The sequence below is a fragment of the Ursus maritimus genome, unplaced genomic scaffold (genome assembly GCF_017311325.1).
Source record: "Ursus maritimus isolate PB19 unplaced genomic scaffold, ASM1731132v1 scaffold_30, whole genome shotgun sequence".
Classification (NCBI taxonomy): domain Eukaryota; kingdom Metazoa; phylum Chordata; class Mammalia; order Carnivora; family Ursidae; genus Ursus; species Ursus maritimus.
Window position 1 is genome coordinate 33,614,423 of NW_024425564.1, and position 18,516 is coordinate 33,632,938.

Genomic DNA, 18,516 nt, shown 5'->3' on the forward strand with positions numbered 1-18,516 from the left:
AAAAGACAATTTTTAATACACTTGAAAATTTCACTAACTAAACAACATGTATATGAAGATGTAAAAAAATTTTTCTTTACATAATGATGTTTAATATCCATGCCAAATAGAAACAGAAGTATTGTTCGGTGTGTTGAATTTCCACATGGTTTAAATCAAAAAGTTTCTACTGTGAGAAACGTCATGCAGAGAATTGATAAATGAAATATCAGCCACACGACATCATAAACAAACAATAAAACAGCCGGACACATTTCAGTTAAATAAAACAAAGATCTATTTACTCAAAAGATACAGTAAACTTCCATATATACTTCACATAAACTTCCAGAGTGAGCACTGATACAGAAATTAAAAAAAAAACAACTAATGCTCATAATTTGATCAAAGCACAAATAATTTTCCTTACAAAGAGAAGTGCTAAACATAAATCACATAAAAATGATAAGCGCAACTTAACCTTTACTTACAACGCCAATAATAATCACCCATTATCATTGTACATAGTAAGGATTTAAGGCATGAAAAGCAGCAGCAAAGGGAAAACCAGGGTGAGTTTGCTCCAAACTTCTTCTGAAATGGACTATGGTCATTCTCTCTTCCTACTTGCCAGACATTTGTGGCGAAAACTCAGTCACTCAATTAGACTGTGATTTAAGCTGATCAACTACAGAGAAACTACAGAGAATTCGTTTGGTCGCGTTCGTAGATGGAAGCTAAGTCTCTCGTGGGCTTAAGTCAACGGAGCTCCATTACTTACCTGATTTTATACACGCTTTACAGTTATACGGACATTTTAAAATTCTTTCCTAATTCCCCGTATCTTCCAGGATGTCACGCCTCTTCCCAAGCAAGATTCCCTTCTTTATCAACATGTGGGGATACACTCTCACGCTCTCTCCGAGTCACTTAAGAGGTCACGGTAGGAAACATGCAAATTGTATGTAGTAAGAACAAAAATCAGACCCATTTCCATACTGGGATGATTTCTGGAAAGCAAGAATCTTAGAGTATTTACAAGACCGATATTTAATAACAAAGAACTGCATGTGCTTGTCACCTTAGAAAAACAGACTGACCTTAAAAAAAAGAAAAAGAAAACAAAGTTTCGCCACTCCGGGATAGGACAGTCACTCAAGGACACTCAAAGCTTCTGTGCTGAACTAGAACATTATAGATAGAGTGGTAGAATAGTAAGTCAGTCTTGCATCCTATTTGTAGAGAACCTGGCTGCTGGGTACCAAAGACAGTCCTCCACGCATTCCTATAAATCATGCTCGCACATTCACTAACAGCGATAGCCTTTTGACAGAGCCTCTGTTGGTGTGAAATATTCAGCATCTAAAGCATATGGTAGTTAAGGCTGGTAACAAAGAACTAAGAGACTGTACTCTGTCGTTAGGTCAGGAAAGCAAGATGATCTGTCATCTATCTATCTATCTATCTGCAATCACCGCTTCATAGAACAAATTCTTCATTAAAATTCTGGTAGCTTTCTTACTTTGAAAATTTTAAATCTCTTAAAGCCTTCAGGAAACAAGTTTTAAAGCACGATGATACAGATCATTTCTTAGCGTTTCCTCTCCACGTGTTTTTTTACACATTGCTTCTCTCAAAAGAGCCTCGTTCTATTAATAACGCTGTGCCTGAGGAGGCCCGTTCAATATTTTAAAGTGTGTGAGTGCATCTGTAAAAGGGTTTGATATGTATACGTGAATATCTATATATTCTCTTTCTGTTCAGATTGGCAACAGTTCAGATGGGATGCTTTCTCTTTAGTCATTTAATCTGCTTTTGAAAAATTTCACATCGCTGCTTACTGAGCAAAAATTGAAAGGACGGAGCTAATTCTTTAGAATGGTCAGCTAATAACATAAAGAAATCTTCCTGACGTCCTATGGCCACAATTCTGAATACACAGACGTTTCCTAGGTGAGTGAATTTTATCCCTTGTGTGTAAGATAGGTCGTTTAGCGAAATTTTCCAGGAGGTTGGTTTATGAGCTATACGCTGGAAAAGTTAGCATGAGTAAGTTCACGTTAGTATGGCTTGACAACTATGAGCCCGCAGAGGTATCTAACGGACTCCAAGCCACATATAAATGGGATGGTTCTGTCTTTACGGACCACAGCAGAAACCAACACTCTCAGAATAAAACAGGAGGCGTGGAGAGTATCATGCTTTCCCTGTTGAGTCTGGCATTCGAATAGTCCCCAAAACACATACGGGGAAAAGCAACGTCTTAATAAGTGGAAAGTCATTCTCTGGCTACAGAGAAAAACGACGAGTAAAGAGTTACCATATGGTCATAATATCACGTTCTGTAACTAGAAATCCATGGACGTTCAGTAGGTATTGAACAGAAGCTACTGAGCGAGACAGTGTCCTTAGCATGAAAATGATGTTAGCTAAAATCTGTATTTTGCTCTCCACGTCTCTAACATTCCAATTCAACTCAGAAACCAGTTGTTTAGGAATGTCTTAAAACCCAATTAAGCTTGAGAAATGAGCTCCATAAAACTACAACGAGGAGGTCTGTACCCGCAGCCTCACACACAACTGACATGGCCAAGCTTCCCACTGGTGAGCACATTAGAGCTCGGTGAGTTTGTCACCATGTCCTCTCTCCTGCAAACAATACCTGCAGCCTGACCGAGATCTCTTCTGCTCGCTCACGTAAATGCTCTCCAGATCTGCCCGTGAATCCAGCTGAATTCGTGCAGCTAGCCCGCCACGGAGACCACGACTCCACGGAGAACACGTCCACACGTGCGAGGTGAATCAGCTTTCTTTCTTCGTGTCGATGTCATCTTTAAAATGGTGTTCACGCTTCCCGTTCTCTGTGAACGATGTCTTCCGTGGTTGGACGGCATATTTCATTCTTTTTTTTTTTTTTTAGTAGTAGTAGCATATGTTTACCAAGTGTTTTAAGGTGATGGGTTGCTGTTCATCTCCTCAAGATGGGTCACAATTACATCTTGTCAACAGGTGCTAAAATGTGCACATCCAAGAGAAGAATTATATCTTGATTTTTCCATTTTTTGTTACAGTTCCTGTGGCCTGTCGTCTTCTTGAAGTATTTGTATGTTTTGTTGTTCATATAAAACAACATTGGGCTTCACTGGGATGACTCTGAAAAAGGCCCTGAAAACCTAAGCTTTGTAGTAAAATGACAAACAGAAGAAAAAAAAATACAAGATATTTCTTATAAAGAAGGAAAAAAGAGAAACTCATTAAAGGAAGAAAAGTGAAAGAATCACCTTGATAATTAGTTATAATTTCTTGCATTTAATTCCTGATTTCTATAAACTATTTAATAGCATTAACCCCAGGCCCAGTAATGGCACCGGAATTTAACATCAAAAAACCAGCTGGTCGATCTCCCTAGCAACACAAGACTGTTGCTTGTAGCCTACAGTGCTTCATATTATCCCCGCTGAAAAAATAAGCCTACCCGTAATAAACACAATCTAGATTTTATACCAGAAATGTAGAACCCCCATTTATGATTTATCCTCCCAGATCAATATACCCTTATATCACCATCTCCTTCCAATACTCTGTTACATTATATGCTTCCTGTTTGTAGAAAATATTAAAATAGCTGCTAGGAAAAAAAATACATTCATTTTCTGTAGTATTATGAAGTATTCGATCTAACTACCTTTATTCCAAAGGGTTGGTTATGAAACCTGGAGGGGAAGAAAATCTTTTAACCTTATGATTAATAATGAATTCCATGAAAGCATTAGAAGTGTCCTTTCAAATTTATAACATCTACGTAATTAACAAAAATATTCTTTAATATGAGAAAAATACATTATTTCTATATTTAAGGAAGATCTGTGTCATCTCTTAAAAATTCAGAAAACTAATACAATTCTGTTTTTCCCCATATACACCTAACAAGGCCATTGTGAGTTCATTTAATTAGCCCACAAAATTATAATAAGAAACTGGTTTCATCATGACAATTTAAACATTTTTCAACAATTTCTATCAGAGAGCTGCTAGTTAAATAGGAAGGAATCTGCTTGAAAGTCTAAATATAACTGGCCATTAAAATAAACATTTGCTGATATCCCCAAGGGCAAAAATATGACAAGGCTAACCCGAATAGAAATAAGGCAAAAAGCGAGTCAAATGGAGCAGTAACAAAATTTCATAGAGCCTCCTTTTTTGCTATTATGCAGTCTTGTTTTTTTTGTTATTTTGTAAAAAAAAAAAAAAAAAATTGGCAAGAATTCTATCTTTAGACTAGCCAATCCTGAGTTTTCTAACATAGTAACTTGATGGAGAAGAGATGGGTATCATTGGTGAAGGCAGACTAGATCCATGAAAATCCACAGGGTATCAGAACTTGCAAACCAGCCAGCCAGGCTCAGTGACCGCAGCTGGGTGTTCCACTGTAAAATTCCTTCCTGAGTGTGTCCTTAAAGCCATACGGATTAAAACCGGAAGCACTTGAGGGAGGGGTGCCAAGATTAATCACTAACACACTGAATGGAGACTTCCTCCTTCCAAAATGTGCTCTTTTTAATACATGGAAGATGGATTTGAGATAAGGAGGAAGAAAGGAAGGAGTGTCAACAAGTCACGGAAACACTTCAATCTACCGCCATCTCTGAAACTAAATTACAATTTGTTTATCCAAGAGTTTATTGCTTTAAAAAAAATAGTACATGCTTTCCTATTATCATCTCTTTAAAATTCTATGCCTTCCTAGGTAAGTGCTTTAGAATAAGCTCCCATCTAATAACCTCACTTCTAAATTTGTAGACAAGTGTACAATAGGTGTGGTCCTATCCTTTTTCATCGCTTACCAAGGCAAGTGGCCAATTGTCTGGGCAACTGCCCCTCTACTCCTCTTACTTAATTTTTCTAAATGACTTTTACCAACGCATCCCATGAAAAGAAGCCACTCTCCTTTAGTAGCTATTCAAAATTATCTAGTCTTTCTATTAAGCTTCTAATCTTAGAATTCCATAGGTAGTATTCAACCATATTGTCACATTATGTTCAGCAGTAACTATATCCTTATTATTCAAGTATTATAACCCTTCATTTTCCTGATAATGAATGCACTCTCTTTTTAAAATTTATCTACGCTACAACAGCATAGTCCTTGTTCTGTTCGTTGTTCTCATTTTCTTGCGGACTCGTGATTTTTACTTCTGGTCTTGGTGGTCTTTGAGGGTCTGAGTCAGCCTGGAAGAAAAGAGAGCAAAACAAAGATATTTAGCTCTTTTGTCCCAAAGATCATAAAATTCACAAGGCAAAAAATGACTCCGTATTTCAGGTAATCATAGAAATATTCAACTAAAAGTAGCTCCTTGGGTCCCCTTTGTGTTTTAGTTGATCATTCCCACTGGACGTGCCGTCCTCAACACCTCACTTGCAAAAAAGCCCTACCTGGGACCGTAAGAGCACAGACTCATTGCTTGTGATTCAGGCTTCATTTTTTCTCAATTTTTTTTTTCTTCTTCTTTTTTAAAAAAAATTATTTATTTAATTGTCAGAGAGAGAGAGAAAATGGAGAGAGAGCACAAACAGTGGAAGTGGCAGGCAGAGTGAGAAGCAGGCTCCTCGCTGAGCAGGAAGAACGATGCCGGACTCGATCCCAGGACCCTGGGATCATGACCTGAGCCGAAGGCAGACACTTCACCAACTGAGCCACCCAGGTGCCCCCCAATTTTTCTTGATTTCACTTTAAGTTTTTCTTTTCAACAGCATATTTACACTTTTCATTTTAGCATTTTGAGAGAAAAAAGTACAGCAATTCTACCCTCCTGTCACATTAACCCAGCCCCATACCCCATACCATCAAGTATCAGAGAGATAAGGGCAGGAAGGAAACCAAGTACAGAGGCAGTATTTCTCCAACGGCACAGGCGTCCCTATACTTGGACTTCTCCTATGGTGTCAAGGATCCTGTCTCATATACAATGTGCCCTTCTCCCACTAGACTGAAATCCAAGGAGATGAGATTAGAATTCACTGGTTTTTGAACTCTGCTCCGTGGAATGCTGGAGGCCCCTATAAGGGCCACCCATGTGCGGACAGGAGAACTAGCTCCAAGGCCCCTGCCCCTACAGCCATAATTTATGCTCTAAAAAAGAAAAAGAAAAATACTGGGACTGTCCCTTATTTCACACTGTTATCTCATCAAGTGTCTCAAATAGAGCACGAGCTCAACAAATGTCCGTTGCTTACGGTGTGTTTCTCCTGTGTTCCCTGCTGTCTTCCTGTCATCACAGCGCACTGTGCCTAAGAACGGTTACATGGAACAAACTGTTATGTGACAAACTGAACCCTTAGTCATTCTAGAAGTAAACAATCCTTTTGAAAAATTTAATTTTTAATGTATAATTTATAATTCCCATGAATCTTGTTTTCCATATATTTGATATGCTTCAAATGTACCCGAACGCGTCCTTGGGGGAGAATGAAAACAACACGCATTTCCATTAGAAGAGAGATGAGTCGGGTCAGAGTCCATCTCTCTGTGGCTGACTGCTCTGCTTGGGCACCGGCAGAGTTAACGTCCCTAACTCGTCACATAGCAGCCCGTGGTCATCTGCAGCTCCACAAGTTTAGATTCACCATCCGTACAGCCCGGGAAGCCCTGTACTTCGCATTATGTGACCTTGATCTGGACTGGGGCCCGATTCTTGTAAGAGGCCTATTTTTAAAAGTTAAATTTACAGAATAGAAAGATAGGTAATCCATTCATTTCTGTACAACCGTTTCAGGTTATAACACTGAATTAAAACCTAGAGCATCNGAAGAGGACCTACTAGGATCTTATGACCTAGGTCCCACATAGGATTTGTACTTTGATTTCATGCTGTAGACTTTCACCAAAGGCAACGATAACAAAGAGCTTCATGAAGCCATGAAGCCGACTATTGTAGTTACCGTATCAACGGCAATAAGGACACTGTCCTCTACGTTACTGTGCTTTCCAGATGATATCCCCAGATGAACCATTTTGCTTCCCTTAAGAGTGTGTGTGTGTGTGTGTGTGTGTGTGTGTGTGTGTTCCTTGAGTAGTTCATTTTGTTCCCTTATTGAGGGAAAGGGAATCATGTAATTGACTGATTTCCTTTTCTAACTTTAGCTACAAACAACTTCAGGATACAAATTTTCACTCAATTTAGGGAACTATGTAGAACGGCAGATGGGGAATTTCTTACCGACTACGACTGGGATTCCCTCACCTTGAGGAAAGAGGAACCAGGAGACACATTGAGTGTTTTCATTTAGATGTTGAGAATGTTTCTGTATAAACCAGAAACAGATTACACACAACTCTGGGCTGGTTATTAAAACCTGGCCACAAGAAGGTTTTGCATTTGACCATTACTAAATTTGATCCCCCCCTAAGCAAAACAAAACAGATGAGTCAATAATAAACCATCAAGAAAACCACACTCATGACACCAGGTGTGAGGAATAAAGACAGAAAGGGCCGCTTGAGAGGTTACGGTCTGAGGGAGGTGGGCCCTGACCAGAGGGACAGACAGGAAGGCTTCATTCTCCTGGATGGGAAGAAGGCTGTGGAGATCACCCTGCCTCTTACACTATGACAGTGAACTTGAGCCTACTCATCAGTCTCCAGTTTAATCATCCATCCTCTGGAAGAATGCCTGCACGTGAGACTATCCCGCTGCAGGGCCCCTGGTGGGAAAACGGGCTAGGAAGGAGCTTTACCATGTAATTCCTTACCCTCTCTGTATAATAAATAGAACCACATATTATTAAGTGTCTGGTGCACTGAATGCTTAATTCAGTTAATCCACTTAACGTGGACTGAACAAGTGAAACTTTAACATCTCCAGAGTGCAAAGAAGTTACCCATGACAGAGGGGATGTTCTTTCTTTCCTGTCTTGGTCTCGTGGCCTTGATGTCCATTTCTTGTCTGTACCTCCCCTGAACTTAACTTACTTGTATTTGTTTATATTTGTTATATACATTCTCAGGAGCCTCGGCAAACTCCGTAGAATGAGATAAGGGAGGGAGGGATGGATGGATGGATGAATGGACGGATACATACATACATGGGTGGATGGGTGAAATGAGTAGATGAGTGGGTGCATGTGTGGATGAGTGGGTGCATGTGTGGATGAGTGCGTGGAGGGGTGGATGGGTGGAAGAGTGGATGGGCAGGTGGATATGTGGCTGGGTAGGTAGGTGGAAGGCTGGGTGGGTGAGTGGGTAGATGGGTGGGTAGATGGATGGGTGGGTGATTACTGGGTGGATGGGTGGATGAGTGAGTGGTTGGGTAGACAGATGGATGAGTGATGGGTGGCTGGATGGATAGATGACAGGACAGATGTGTGGATTCTCTGATCAGTGGATGACAGTACTTGTTAAATGACTGAAATAATATAGTCAAGTAAATCGTATTGAGTCCTTCCCTGCTCAACAGTAAGTGGTTTCAATGTGAGTCTTAGGTGCCTGAATAGTTCCCTAAGTGCATGGGCGTGTGCACCACACACACATTCACGCATGAACACAAGTGAGCAAAAGCAATAGAAATACCTCATCGTGTCCACTGACAGCTCCTTGCGACTTCACCTCCTCGTCCACTGCCTCCTGAGGCTCAGTATTAACCTGATCCAGCTCCTCGCCATTTTCTTCATCGGTGCCTCCGTTACCGCGGGCGGGAGCCACCTGCTCCTCGCTGTGATCCGGGACCCCCTCGACTTGCTCAGAGGCACCTGTAGCCTCCTCCTCTCCTCCTTCTTCAACTTCACCATTCATTCCCGAAAAATCTTCTTTCTGCTCTGCATCCTTGTTCGCTTTTTCTCCGTCTTCTTCCTCATCTATGATTTCTGCGGGCCTCTGGCGGGTCAGAATGAATAATGCGTAAAAGTAAGCAGGGTAACGGAGATTTTCCGCAGCGCATCACACCGATGCGATGATTATCATAAGACAGTCAAGTAAGACCTCCTGACACGTGCGTCGTGCTCTGCAGCAGGTAACGTGCTAACCCTTACCGAGTTCCTACGGAGTGCCTCTCTTCACAAGGATTTCCTCATTTGCTCCTCAAAACAATCCTGTGAGGTTGGTATTAGTCCCCTTCTACAGGTGAGAAAACTAGGGTGCAAAGGGACCAAACATCTAGCCCAAATCCCTCTGTATGAAAGCAGAAGAGATAGAACAAGGCGTGTGACTCCAGGAGCAGTGCTCGTAAGCCCCGTGGCAGAAAGGAAGCCAGACTGCAGGGCCTTTGGCCAGTACCTAGCGGAATATCCAGCCCAGGGGAGGAAGTTTAAAAAAAAAGTCTCTGCGGAGAAGTCATCACCCCACCGCGACTGCCTGGTGTGTACTTCGATCACTAAATACAGAAAGTGGGCAATGGTAGTAGCACCAGGACGTGAAGCCAGGCCTGCCAGCACCAACGCGGCCCACTGCCCACACAGCGCCTGGGGGCTCACCGTGCCTCTCAAAACACAAACACAGCCAAGCAGATCCAAGGCCAAGAAACTCCATGTCCTTTCTACAAAAAATGATAAGTGCTCAAGAACTGATGAGCTCAAATGAGGCATTTTCCAAGTTATTTGGATACATGTAAATCTGCTTTAAAAGACAGCAGGAGGCTGACTTCCAGAGCCAAGGCTTTGGAGAAAGACCCAGGTTCAAGCCCTGGCCAAGCACTTCCTGGCTGTCAGGTCACTGCTGTGAGTGCCGGAGCCCCACTTGTATCTGAGAATAAAATAAAACATCCAGAGGGAATGAACGAGAGAAGTTATATGCAGCACCTACCACCGTACCTGGCACATCACATCCTAAGAAAACATTAGAGTCGCTTCCCATTTGCATGACATGCTCTGTCCTAGAGCCCTCGTATTTTTCACTGCCTGCAATAAAATAACAGCTTTTCTTTTCAAGTATAGTATAGACAGAACACAGGATTTGTTCTAAGTTAGGACCTAGACCTGCCTCTTTCTGGTTGACACTGGACAGGTCAGGCAGTCCCCCAGAACCTGTAACAGGAGGGTCTGAGATGCAGATCATCCTGACCACCCCCCCTTTCAGCTCTAGAAGTCCATTCTCCTCAAACTGCTCAAATGCTTGTTATGACGTCTTAATGGTCTTCTTGTAAAAGTTAACGCAATACTCTCCATTTTGGAAGTAAAGAAAAAAAAAAACCAGAGCGGACTAAAAGTTCAGGGCAAAACTACACACATTACTTTGAAGAGGAAAAGAGCTGAACCGTGTTTATATTCTGCCCAAAATAGAGTCTCAGTTTTACCGCATGATATCAAGGATGCACTTCAAAAAAATGAAAGAAAAAGAAATAGCTGTTCCTAAGATATTCCAATACCCGTGGCGTTTGTCATCACACGGCTTAAACCATAGCACAGTATGGGGCTCCTGGGTGGCACAGCGGTTAAGCGTCTGCCTTCGGCTCAGGGAGTGATCCCGGCGTTATGGGATCGAGCCCCACATCAGGCTCCTCTGCTATGCACCTGCTTATTCCTCTCCCACTCCCCCTGCTTGTGTTCCCTCTCTTGCTGGCTGTCTCTATCTCATAAATAAATTTAAAAAATCTTTAAAAAAAAAAAAAAACCATAGCACAGTGAGGCTGTCTTTCACATTTCCATTTGGATGCTTAATGTCGAACAGAACAGCGTGGGGCCCCCGCCATCCCTAAGCTTGCTCCCAGGGTGAGGCCCTTGGGAAGGCCAAATGCTGGACGGAAATGGGCATGCAGGGGGGCGAATCTGCCAGATGGTGCCAGGACAGAAGACGAAGACTTATGAAGTGGAACCTATGATGATTGGTAAGGATTTCCAGCTTTGATGTATACGACCAAAATGAATGAAGGTGAGCAAAACCTCTAATTTCCAAGAGGCAAAACAGTATATACGCTCCCATGCCCACACCCCTGTCCCACTGTCTCTACAGAGAACACTCATGGCAAAGCGCTGAGCCGAGGAAGAGTGTGCTGAGTGAGAGGGTGGGCACTGCCACCACGAAAGCAGCAGAGAGGAAATGTTGGGGGCCAGAGTTGGTGTGTATGCACCCCTGAGTGGCAAGGGCTTTGAGGGGGGTTTCCTCAATAGGACACTAGGACAGAGAGGGGACTCCAGGCAGCAAGAAGCTAGAACAAGGAGCCAATTCAGATCACGGTGGGTGGCTTCCCAGTCCCATGTCACAAGAGGCCAAGAAAAGGCCGAGGGGTCTCAAGCCCAGAGACTGCACGCTCCTTTCCAGGGACTCTGAAGGATGTGGGGGGTACTCACTGTGCCACCCTAAGAGACATCTGCAAGGCTCGGTCACTGTGACTCATGGATGGGCCTGGAGTACCCATCCGTCCTGACCAGGACTCTGGATGCTGGGCATTCAGAGACAAATAGACAGGACTCAAGGTGCTCAGAGCCGTGCAGTCACAGGCACACTGTAACATGGCCCGAGAAGAGAGGTGCCCAGCGCATGGGTCAGGAAAGCGACCTCCCTCTTAGCCCCGCACACACATCAGGAAAAGGAAAAGCCACGTGATACTTCAGCATCACACAGCGATGACCACGCAGGGCGAGGATTTGAACCCAGGGCGATAGTTTGCCCCCGAGTCCCGACGTTCTTCCTTAAGAAAATGACATGGGAAGCCGCTGCTTCACAGTCACGGCGGCCAGCACGCTCGTGTACCTTCCACGGCCGAAGGCAGGACGCTGCAGGACGCGACACTGCTTTCCGCCTTTGAAGCATCACCGACCTGGGAACAAAACATCTCTGCATCTCTATGGAAGACTCCGGTGTCACCTAGGGAGGGCACGTTGTAAAGATGGCCAGGCAGAGTCCCCAGAGCCTTACGGACCAAAACCCCGGAGATACAACGGCACTGATGGCCAACAGGAGCAGAGTTCTTTCTAAATTCTGAGAACTGGATAATTGCGTATCACCCTGCTAGAAACCATTAGTGTATCTAAACTTGCGCTATTCAGAGCCACATCTGGTTTTGGCTTTACAGAGAAGTTATGCAGAATTTTATAATAAAAACATTGAATGATAACAACAGAGAAAACCCCAAATTTACTGCGATCAGTTAGGGATGTAGATGTGTTCCTTGTCTCTCTGAGGCTCTAGTACAGGAACTTGCTAACGTCTGCTAAGCTGACTGACTACTTCTGTGTCCAGAGAAGTCTGCTTTCCTTTCCTGAAATCTGGGTGTATACCGAAATGTGGCAAAATCATGTGAGTTGGTTTTAGTTTTTAGTTTTGTGTTTCTCATCTTACCCTTAGTCTTCACTCCCAATTCCCAAACACATATGCATTTTTTTTTCTTCTTCCCGTGCAAGCAGCTGGGACAGACCTAACCTCTCTCCAAGGAAGGAGACGCCCCGCCCTGAAATTGAGGCTCTGTTCTCCCCACCACGATGAGCACGACCCTTCCATCCCATTCTTTCTGTTGCACTCTCCCACCATGGCCACCTCACCGTCGTCACAGGAAACCACGTCTGGTTACCTCAACTTCACGAAATGCAAAATTAAGGTGCTGCGCTACCAACCGGATCAATTTAAATAAGACGGTAACAGGAGTTAAAAGGTTATAATGCTTTAAAATATCCACAGTGTGGAACACAATTTATTATTACGACGACACTGCAACTCAGGCCAAAAAAAAAAAAAAAATTCTGCTATGACAGACCCATAATGAATAAATGAAAAGCAATGTGCTTTTTGGTGTAATCTCCTTTGAAGCAGGCATTAAATTATTAAAGATGGTTCCAGTGCATACATCAATCAAATCACCCCCGGAAGGAACACTGGGTTTCACACCCGTACACACACACACACACACACACACACACACACACACACAGATAAAATCTATAGCATGATGAGGACCTGCAGAGAAGCAAAAGAACACCCCTTGCACAAGACGGTGGGGGTCCACAGTGGGCGGAAGAGAGGAGGGACAGTCAGCAAGCTGCACACTTCCTCAACCCTTGCCCCCCTTCTCTTGACGCAGAGAAACTCTCCAGGAGGACGCTGGTGCCCCTCACACGAGCCTGGCCTGACGTTCGGCCCCAGCGCTGGGATGCCCACAAAGCAGAGTCTACACCAGCGAATGAATGCCGTTCTTAGAGGCCTTGGGCTCTCCCCTCACAGCTGGAACAGCCCTTCCCGGCAGGCAGGCTGTGAGATAGCTCTGCGCAAAGCCAGACCCAGAACGTCACATGCTGTCTGATTTCATTTCCACGAAACATTCAGCACAGGTCAGTCTGTAAAGATGGGAAGGGGAGTCGTGGTTGCCAGGCTTGCGGAGAAGGGGGAATGGGGAGAGGCTGCTTGATAGGCAGGAGGTTTCGGGGCACCTGAGTGGCTCAGTCAAATTGAGCATCTGAGTCTTGGGTTAAGGCTTAGTGCATGATCTCAGGTTCCTGGGATCGAGCCCCATGCTAGACTCCGGCACTCAGCAGCGAGCCTGCTTCTCCCTCTCCCTCTGCCCTTCCGCCGGGCTCGCACACTCTCTGTCTCTCACTCTCTCTCTCAAATAAATAAATCTTGAAAAAAAAAATAGGCATGGGATTTCCATTTGGGAAGATGGAAAATGCCCTGGAACTAGACAGAGGAAACAGCTGAACAATACTGTGAATGTTTGAAAGGCCACAGATCTGTATATTTAAGAATGGTTAATAGTTCGTTGTTAGGAAAATCTTCAACGTCTTTCTTTCTTTCTTTTCTTTCTTTCTTTCTTCCTTCCCTTCTTTCTTTCTTTCTTTTTTCTTTTGGGGGGGGGAGCACAAAAGAGAATCTTAAGCAGGCTGCATACCCAGCACAGAGCCTGATGTGGGGCTCTATCCCAGGACCTGAGATCATGACCCTGAGATAGTGACCCTGAGATAGTGACCTGAGCCGAAATCAAAGAGTCAGACGCCCAACTGATCAGGCCAACCAGGCACCCCTCCTGCTTCAACTTTTGTATGCTCCAACTCCTGACCACCAGGTAGAGTTATGTGGCCACCTCTCTGTGTCTAAGATGCCCACAGAACGTGTCGCCTAACCGAGGAACCAACCTCTAGTTATCTCCCTACTTTATTCTGCAGTTACACTCCAAGCAGGAAGTCACTGGGATGCTGAATGAATGAGAAAGCTGCATGAATGAACTAACAAACAGATCTGAGACAAGCAGCTTACTTGGAATTAAAACACCGAATGTGCTAGAAAAATATTCCTAGTCCCCTGGCTCCCCCACCAAAAAAAAAAAAAAAAATCTTTACAACTATTTAATTTCCTCAAAATCCCCAAGTAGTTCTCAGGCTCTGTGCACTTAGCTGGAAATGCCCTGTTGTCGGGGTGTGGGAACAGTCACAGCTAGCCAGGCACCAGCATTAAGTCAGTGAGCAAGGCTCAGGTGCACAGAGCCCATGTTCCACTCCCACCTCAAAGAACACTACAAAGATCCCGATAACCTTAATAATTTAGAAAGAGAAAGGTAGACGCACCAGCCAAAGGGAGGGGCTGGGGGGGTAAGGGGAGGAAGGAGCAGGGATCCCAAAGGAAAAGGTAAGATTAAGAAATGGCAATTCATCTTGAAGGAGCTGAAGAAGGAGGAAGAGAAACGGAAAAAATATCCTTTTCCCCAGGTCCCATTACAGGGTCCCTCCTGCAGATAAGGAAGCAGCGCTCCCATGCATGACCTCACCCCTCCACCTGGCAGAAGCCAGTTCTCAGGTGATCCCGAGAGATTGTGTTCCTACCCCAGCAAGATCACGGGGACTCCTGCACAAGATCTGTGACTGCTGATGTCTGTTGCAGCGATGGCATCTACTGCCAACGTCAAATACACACTGTGCAGGGTGAGGCAGCTGGGACTCTGCTCCTGGCCAGCAATGTCACCACACCTGGCCCGAGTACAATTACACTCCAAGCAGGTCACGCCCTTCATCCTCAGTTGGGGGGGCAAGCTGGCGGTAGCCAGTTAGGGGGACGATAATGACAGATGTGTAGGTAGCACGTTACGCTTTCCAAAGTACCTTCACAAATACTTTCTCATTTTATCTTCCTGAGCAGTAGGCAGGCAGAGTTATCCCCATTATACAGAGTGGGAAACTGAGCCTGAGGAAAAGTCAAGCAACTTGCCAAAGGGTTATGTGGCCAGTGGGTGGTATCTTTCATCTACATTTAAAAAAAAAATTAACAAGGATTCCAGTTGAGGGATACTGGTCCCAGTAGTTTATATACTGGTCATCATGGTAACCAGGTACCCAGCCAGCCCCACCCTTCCCATGGGACAGACTGAAAGACAGAGGGACTGGCTGGCTGAGCTGGGCTCCACGCCTCCGCCTCTCCCCTCTCACCACCTCACCTCCAGGCACCTGTCTGACAGACAAGACTTCAAAAGCTGACTCCTCCACTGAAAATTAGTCTTTTGATTTGCCGAGTAGACACACCACATTTTCTCACTCTTTGGTGCTGAACTGTGTCTCCTCAGAATTTACATGCTTAAGTCCGAACCCCCAGTGCCTCACAAGGTGACTGTATTTGGAGTTGGAGCCTCTAAAGAGGTAATGAAATTAAAATGAGGTCCACAGGGTGGGCTGTGATCCAATATGACAGATGTCCTTACAAGAAACAGGACACAGACACGTACAGAGTAAAGACTACGTGAAGACACCGGGAGAAGACATCCATCTACCAGCTGAAGAGAGAGAGCCCAGAAGAAACGAAGCTGCCAAAACCATGATCTCACACTCCCAGCCTCCAGAACGAAGTGTCTCCCGTTCAAGCCCCCAGCTGCTGGTACGCTGTTCCGGCAGCTGGCCGGACCACGATGCTCACCAGGTACCACCTTACCTCCCTTTTCCTCCTCAGCCCCACACACGTTCATGTTCATGTTCATGTTCATGTTCTTCCTCTCTCTCCCTCCTTCTTCCTTCAGCACAAACCAGGGCTCCTCACGAAGGGAAGAGGGCTGGCTGGATGTGGCAGGGTGGGGAGGGCAAACCCAGTCCCTCCCAGACATGAGTACTGGGGGCTGGGGAACATCCTCCGTCCTCCGTGGAAGAGGCTGAAAGAAGTCCTGCCCCCTGCACCACGCCATTAACTCATTCTGTTCCCTCTACCTTCACCCGGAATGCTCTTCCTTCCCCTGTTAGACCCACCTTCTCTTCAAGCCTTCCTGGCTCCCTCAAGCAGCAGACATGCCTTACCTGTGCCCTCCTGAGATCTGTCAGATCTCCTCAGTACACTCTACCCACGGTGTGCGAAGATTCACTATTTATGTGATATGAAAATAGTGGTCATGAGTTGCTACCGATTAGATGCCTCAAACGATATTTGGAAGGATCATGGAATAATGGGGAAATATCAGCCTTGGCTCTGCAGAGGCCCTCTGGAAGGTTCTAGAAGCAAGAGCTCTTTCTTATTCATCTTTGTATCCATTGCCACACTTACCATGGTATTACACAGTCGTTGTCTTGAATTAAACACAAGTATGCTACAGGCAAAAATTCAGCATAATATGTGCCTTTGGAAGGGACAGATGATGGCGACGAGGCTCACATTTCCTGGGCACTCTCCAGGTACCCGGCCACGATACGGTCAGAAATACACCCCTTGGGGAAGGCATTTTTGGTTAAAATTCTAATTGTAAAAAGTACCTTGAAAGAGTGCCTCTTTTTTTTTTTAAATTTAAATTCAGTTAGCCAACATATCATCGGATTTTGGTGTAGTGTTCCATGATTCACTGGTTGCATGTAAATAGTGCCTTTTTAAACAAGAATAGTATTTTTTATGTTAAAAAATACCAATTTTTTTGAAAGCTGGGAGAAAATAGGATTGACTGTCGACAAAATGATCTTTAGCCCTAAAGACAATTCTACAAGATTTAGTCTAATTACCTCACCCTGCCATTCTTTGTTAAGAGTCATGTTACACGGGGCGCCTGGGTGGCACAGCGGTTAAGCGTCTGCCTTCAGCTCAGGGCGTGAACCCGGCGTTATGGGATCGAGCCCCACATCAGGCTCCTCCACTATGAGCCTGCTTCTTCCTCTCCCACTCCCCCTGCTTGTGTTCCCTCTCTTGCTGGCTGTCTCTATCTCTGTCAAATAAATAAATAAAATCTTAAAAAAAAAAAAAAGAGTCATATTACAGAAAGGAGACAAAGCATAGCAAAGGCAACAAGTCAGGAAGATGCTTTCACCTATCCTTCAAGTCTTCTCCCCCGAAGAAGGGGATTTACCTTCTTCTTTACATTTACCTCAAATTTTAGCCAACTTGTGACTAAAATTTTAAGAGAACCAGTTTTCAGGTAGGAATTGTTTCTCCAAACAGTATGTCCATCCTAAACTCTCAGGACCAGCTGAGACTGTGAGGAACTGTGGAATCCTATGTCCTGTATAAATCACAATTCCTAGTCTTCGCTGGAGTCAAGAAAGGGTATTCACTAGACCTTCTCCGTGACACTCACTGAACCGACGAACGTAATAGTACAAGGATCACAGAAGTCACTCAAATGATTCCAGCCTCACGGCCTCTCTGACGTCAGGAACATCCCAGCACGGCTAGAGTAACAGACATGCTACATATATATTTAAAATTGCAGCAATATGCACCCTGAAACATACAAGTTTGTATAAGAAAGCTGAGAACTTTTACCTTTCAAAAAGCATGTTACTTAGGGTTGCCTGGGTGGCTCAGTCGGTTGAGCGTCTGACTCTTGGTTTTGGCTCAGGTCACAATCCCAGGGTCGTAAGATCGAACCCCCGCATCAGGCTCCGTGCTCAGTAGGGAGTCTGCTTAAGATTCTCTCTCTCCCTCTGCCCCTCCCCCTCTTAAAAAAAGCACATTATTTATCATAAGCAATTGCTCTTAAAAAGGTCCTCTAGAACAATGGAATATTACTCAGTTATCGGAAAGAACGAGTTCTCAACATTTGCTGCAACATGGACGGCACTGGAGGAGATAATGCTAAGTGAAATAAGTCAAGCAGAGAAAGACAATTATCATATGATTTCTCTCATCTATGGAACATAAGAACTAGGATGATCGGTTAGGGGAAGAAAGGGATAAAGAAAAGGGGGGTAATCAGAAGGGGGAATGAAACATGAGAGACTATGGACTCTGAGAAACAAACTGTGGGCCTCAGAGGGGAGGGGGGTGGAGGAATGGGATAGACCGGTGATGGGTAGTAAGGAGGGCACGTATTGCATGGTGCACTGGGTGTTATACACAACTAATGAATCATCGAGCTTTGCATCGGAAACCGGGGATGTACTGTATGGTGACTAACATAATATAATAAAAAATCATTAAAAAAATAAAATAAAATAAAATAAAATAAAATAAAATAAAATAAATAAAAACGTAAAAAAAAAAAGGTCCTCTAGAAAGGTTCCGTATTTCTCCTTTTTTTTTTTTTTAGATTTATTTATTTGACAGAGATAGAGACAGCCAGCGAGAGAGGGAACACAAGCAGGGGGAGTGGGAGAGGAAGAAGCAGGCTCCTAGCGGAGGAGCCTGATGCGGGGCTCGATCCCATAACGCCGGGATCACGCCCT

General features: G+C 44.3%; 1 protein-coding gene across 1 annotated transcript in view; it reads right to left on the minus strand.

The window, feature by feature from the left end:
- Nucleotides 1-251: 251 nt before the first annotated feature.
- The window catches only part of DCDC2 (doublecortin domain containing 2), a 143,167-nt gene continuing 124,902 nt past the window's right edge, over nt 252-18,516 (minus strand). The window contains exons 9-10 of the mRNA XM_008707722.2: nt 8,546-8,848; nt 252-5,208 (exon numbers count right to left, since the gene is read on the minus strand). Of these exons, the coding sequence (XP_008705944.2) occupies nt 5,104-5,208; nt 8,546-8,848 (408 nt within the window). The 3' untranslated portion in view covers nt 252-5,103. The remainder of the gene's footprint in view (nt 5,209-8,545; nt 8,849-18,516) is intronic.